The following is a 2,500-nucleotide window of genomic DNA, read 5'->3' on the forward strand; positions in this document are numbered from 1 at the left end:
TTCGTTCAACATGTAACGTCATTCAGATGCATGGTTAAGAAATGAGAACAATATTATGGTGATCTAAACCCATACATATCATGGGGATGGAACCTAACCTCCCGTGTAATGCAAGTAGGGTCAGAGAAATCACTGCATCCACTGTTAACAAGACGATAAAGCAAAGAAACAGGTAAAGCAGTGGGTTATTGGATGGTATGTAAACTGCGGAAAGAATCGAACTGCAATGTTTATTTAAGAAAGAAGATCAAAACTCTGTTTGGATTGGACGTTGCTTTATTTAGAATTGAGAAACGGGCGGCGGATAAAAGTTCGGCAACAAGCAGATATCGATATAGCTTGTGTACACAATTGCAGATACATTAACAGACATTAGTTCCTTATAATTAGACTTGCCCCACTCGAGACTGAATATTAATGAGAGTACAGAGGCCTTGGTCTATCTCCGTGTAAGCTCAGCAACGAAAAAATCGTATCTGTTCTTGTGTTGTTGATTAACCCAGGCTACAGGATATGCAAATAATAACTTATCAAGGATGTTTGAATCATTTGTAGAATTTTTTAAAAATCATAATCGTCAAGGATTGTGTGCTGTACAGTTACTTTGTGCTACTCGCTGTTAATTAATTCAGTCAATACGAACCTGTAATGGAATTGTTTGAGGAGCCAGTTAGTATGAATCTGATTTTATGTCTAGTTTTATTTCAGTAAACAATTAAATCATTCCTCCCCCCCCCCCATCCTTTTCTCCTCTCTTTCCTTATCTTCCTGACTCCCATCCTCTCCCTCCTTGCTTGATCTCCTTACCTCCTTCCCTCCCTTTCTTTACCTTCCTTCCTCTTCATCTTTACTTTCCCTCTTTCCTTTCCTCTTCCCATCCTCTTCATCCTTACTTTCCCTTCTTCCTTTTCCTCTCTCATCCTCTTCTTCCTTCCCTCTTTCCCTCCTCTCCCTCTTCCCCTCCTTCCTTTCCTTCTCTCATCCTCCTCCTTCTTCCCTCTTTCCTTCCTCCTCTTCCTCCCTCCCCTTTCCCTCCTCTCTCTCCTTCCCTCCTTCCCTCCTTCCCTTCCCTCTCTCACCTTTCTCACCTTCAGAATCAGTATAGGAGCGTCTCCACAAGGGATCCCCCTGCGCGTCCTTGGAAGGGGCCCAGAGCAGCGGCGTGGTTTCGTCAGCTGGCGAGGACTTCATTCGTCGAATCTTGTCCTTGGGAGGCCGGGGAGGCTTGTACCATTGAGTGGTGTCGAGGTCCACGCACACCTGCCAGGAATGGAGTGTGAGGTCGGTAGGAAATGGGGGGCACGGAGGACACGGCGAAGTGGGGGCGGGGGGGGGGGAACTAAACATTGAGTATGGCAATAGGATGGGGGGTTTAGATAAGAGTATAATGGAAGCCCGTCCGTTGAGGATGGAGGGAGATCCCTTCACTACTCAAAGCATAAGTCACCATGATCAGCGGGCCCGGCAAAGCCAATCCCTCACTTTACATCCCGACGGCACTGGTGCCATTCGCCGTCGATCGATGCCTAAGGTAAGGAACCGTTAGTCAGCGAGTCTTACCTTGACCGCGGACGGCTCCTTGCACACGGGGACGCGGGGTCTGGCAGGGCTGGAGATGGCGGAGGCGGAGGCGGAGGCGGAGGAGGAGACGTAAGGATGGTAATTGCGGCGGAGGTGGTGGCGGGGCTGGGCAGCGGAGGGGGGCCGCGGGGAGGGAGTGGTGGGCGCGGGGGTGGGAGGGGCGGGGCGCTCCAGGTTAGTGCCCGTCGGGTCCCTCGTTCGCGACGGCTTGGTCCAGTCCTCGGGCTCTGAGGTCGGGCAAGAAACGGAACTTCACTTGACTTTAGTGGGGCGCAGGGAGTGGCGTCTCCTCCCCCTAGCTCTTGGAGAAGCAGATGCATTTTATTTGGAAAGAGACTGTCTCCAACCCTTTCAGCGGCAGAGCTCAAGAAGTAACAGATTGATAGAGTGATTACATCATGAATAAGCTATACAAATATTTGGAAAGACTCGCCCATCTGCTTCTCAGACGAAAGAAGGAAGAAACGCCAATATTAAATTTAAGTGAATAGCAGATGATTTTATATCCGTATCATACTGCACAAGAAGTAAGGAAGACTGAAGGACAATACTGCAGAGATAAGGACTGACAAGAGATATACACGTCAGCTTAATGGCAGAAACTCTATAACAGCCAAATACAGAACTATTAAACTTTTTCAATAGAAAGCGATAGTGATAAAGTTTGACTCCTTCACAACAATGTGACTGTCAGAGCATCCATGGCTTATCCAAACTTTGATAAAACCAGCTGCTATTCTGTTAAAAATGTCAGGAGTATGAAAGGTGTTTGTGTTCTCAGCAGACCGACCACTTGCTCCCGTCGGCCTGGTAAGTGATGAGTATCAATGTGGCAGAAGCTGTCTCCACTATAAGGGAGAGCTATAAGAAATAACAGAATGAAAAAAAAAACAATATGTGATGCCAGGATAAACAGGTA

The 2,500-nt window shown here is 47.6% G+C and overlaps 1 protein-coding gene across 4 annotated transcripts in view; it reads right to left on the reverse strand.

Moving 5' to 3' along the window:
• Positions 1-2,500, reverse strand: part of LOC125027158 — a 26,061-nt gene that overhangs the window by 12,262 nt on the left and 11,299 nt on the right. For 2 of the 4 annotated variants that reach the window (XM_047616046.1, XM_047616066.1), the window contains 2 exons: positions 1,561-1,808; positions 1,080-1,260 (listed from right to left, as the gene is read on the reverse strand). In XM_047616046.1, the coding sequence (XP_047472002.1) occupies positions 1,080-1,260; positions 1,561-1,808 (429 nt within the window). The remainder of the gene's footprint in view (positions 1-1,079; positions 1,261-1,560; positions 1,809-2,500) is intronic. The other 2 variants (XM_047616056.1, XM_047616075.1) reach the window with 2 other exon arrangements.

Source organism: Penaeus chinensis, chromosome 1, assembly GCF_019202785.1.
Source record: "Penaeus chinensis breed Huanghai No. 1 chromosome 1, ASM1920278v2, whole genome shotgun sequence".
NCBI classification, from domain to species: Eukaryota; Metazoa; Arthropoda; class Malacostraca; order Decapoda; family Penaeidae; genus Penaeus; species Penaeus chinensis.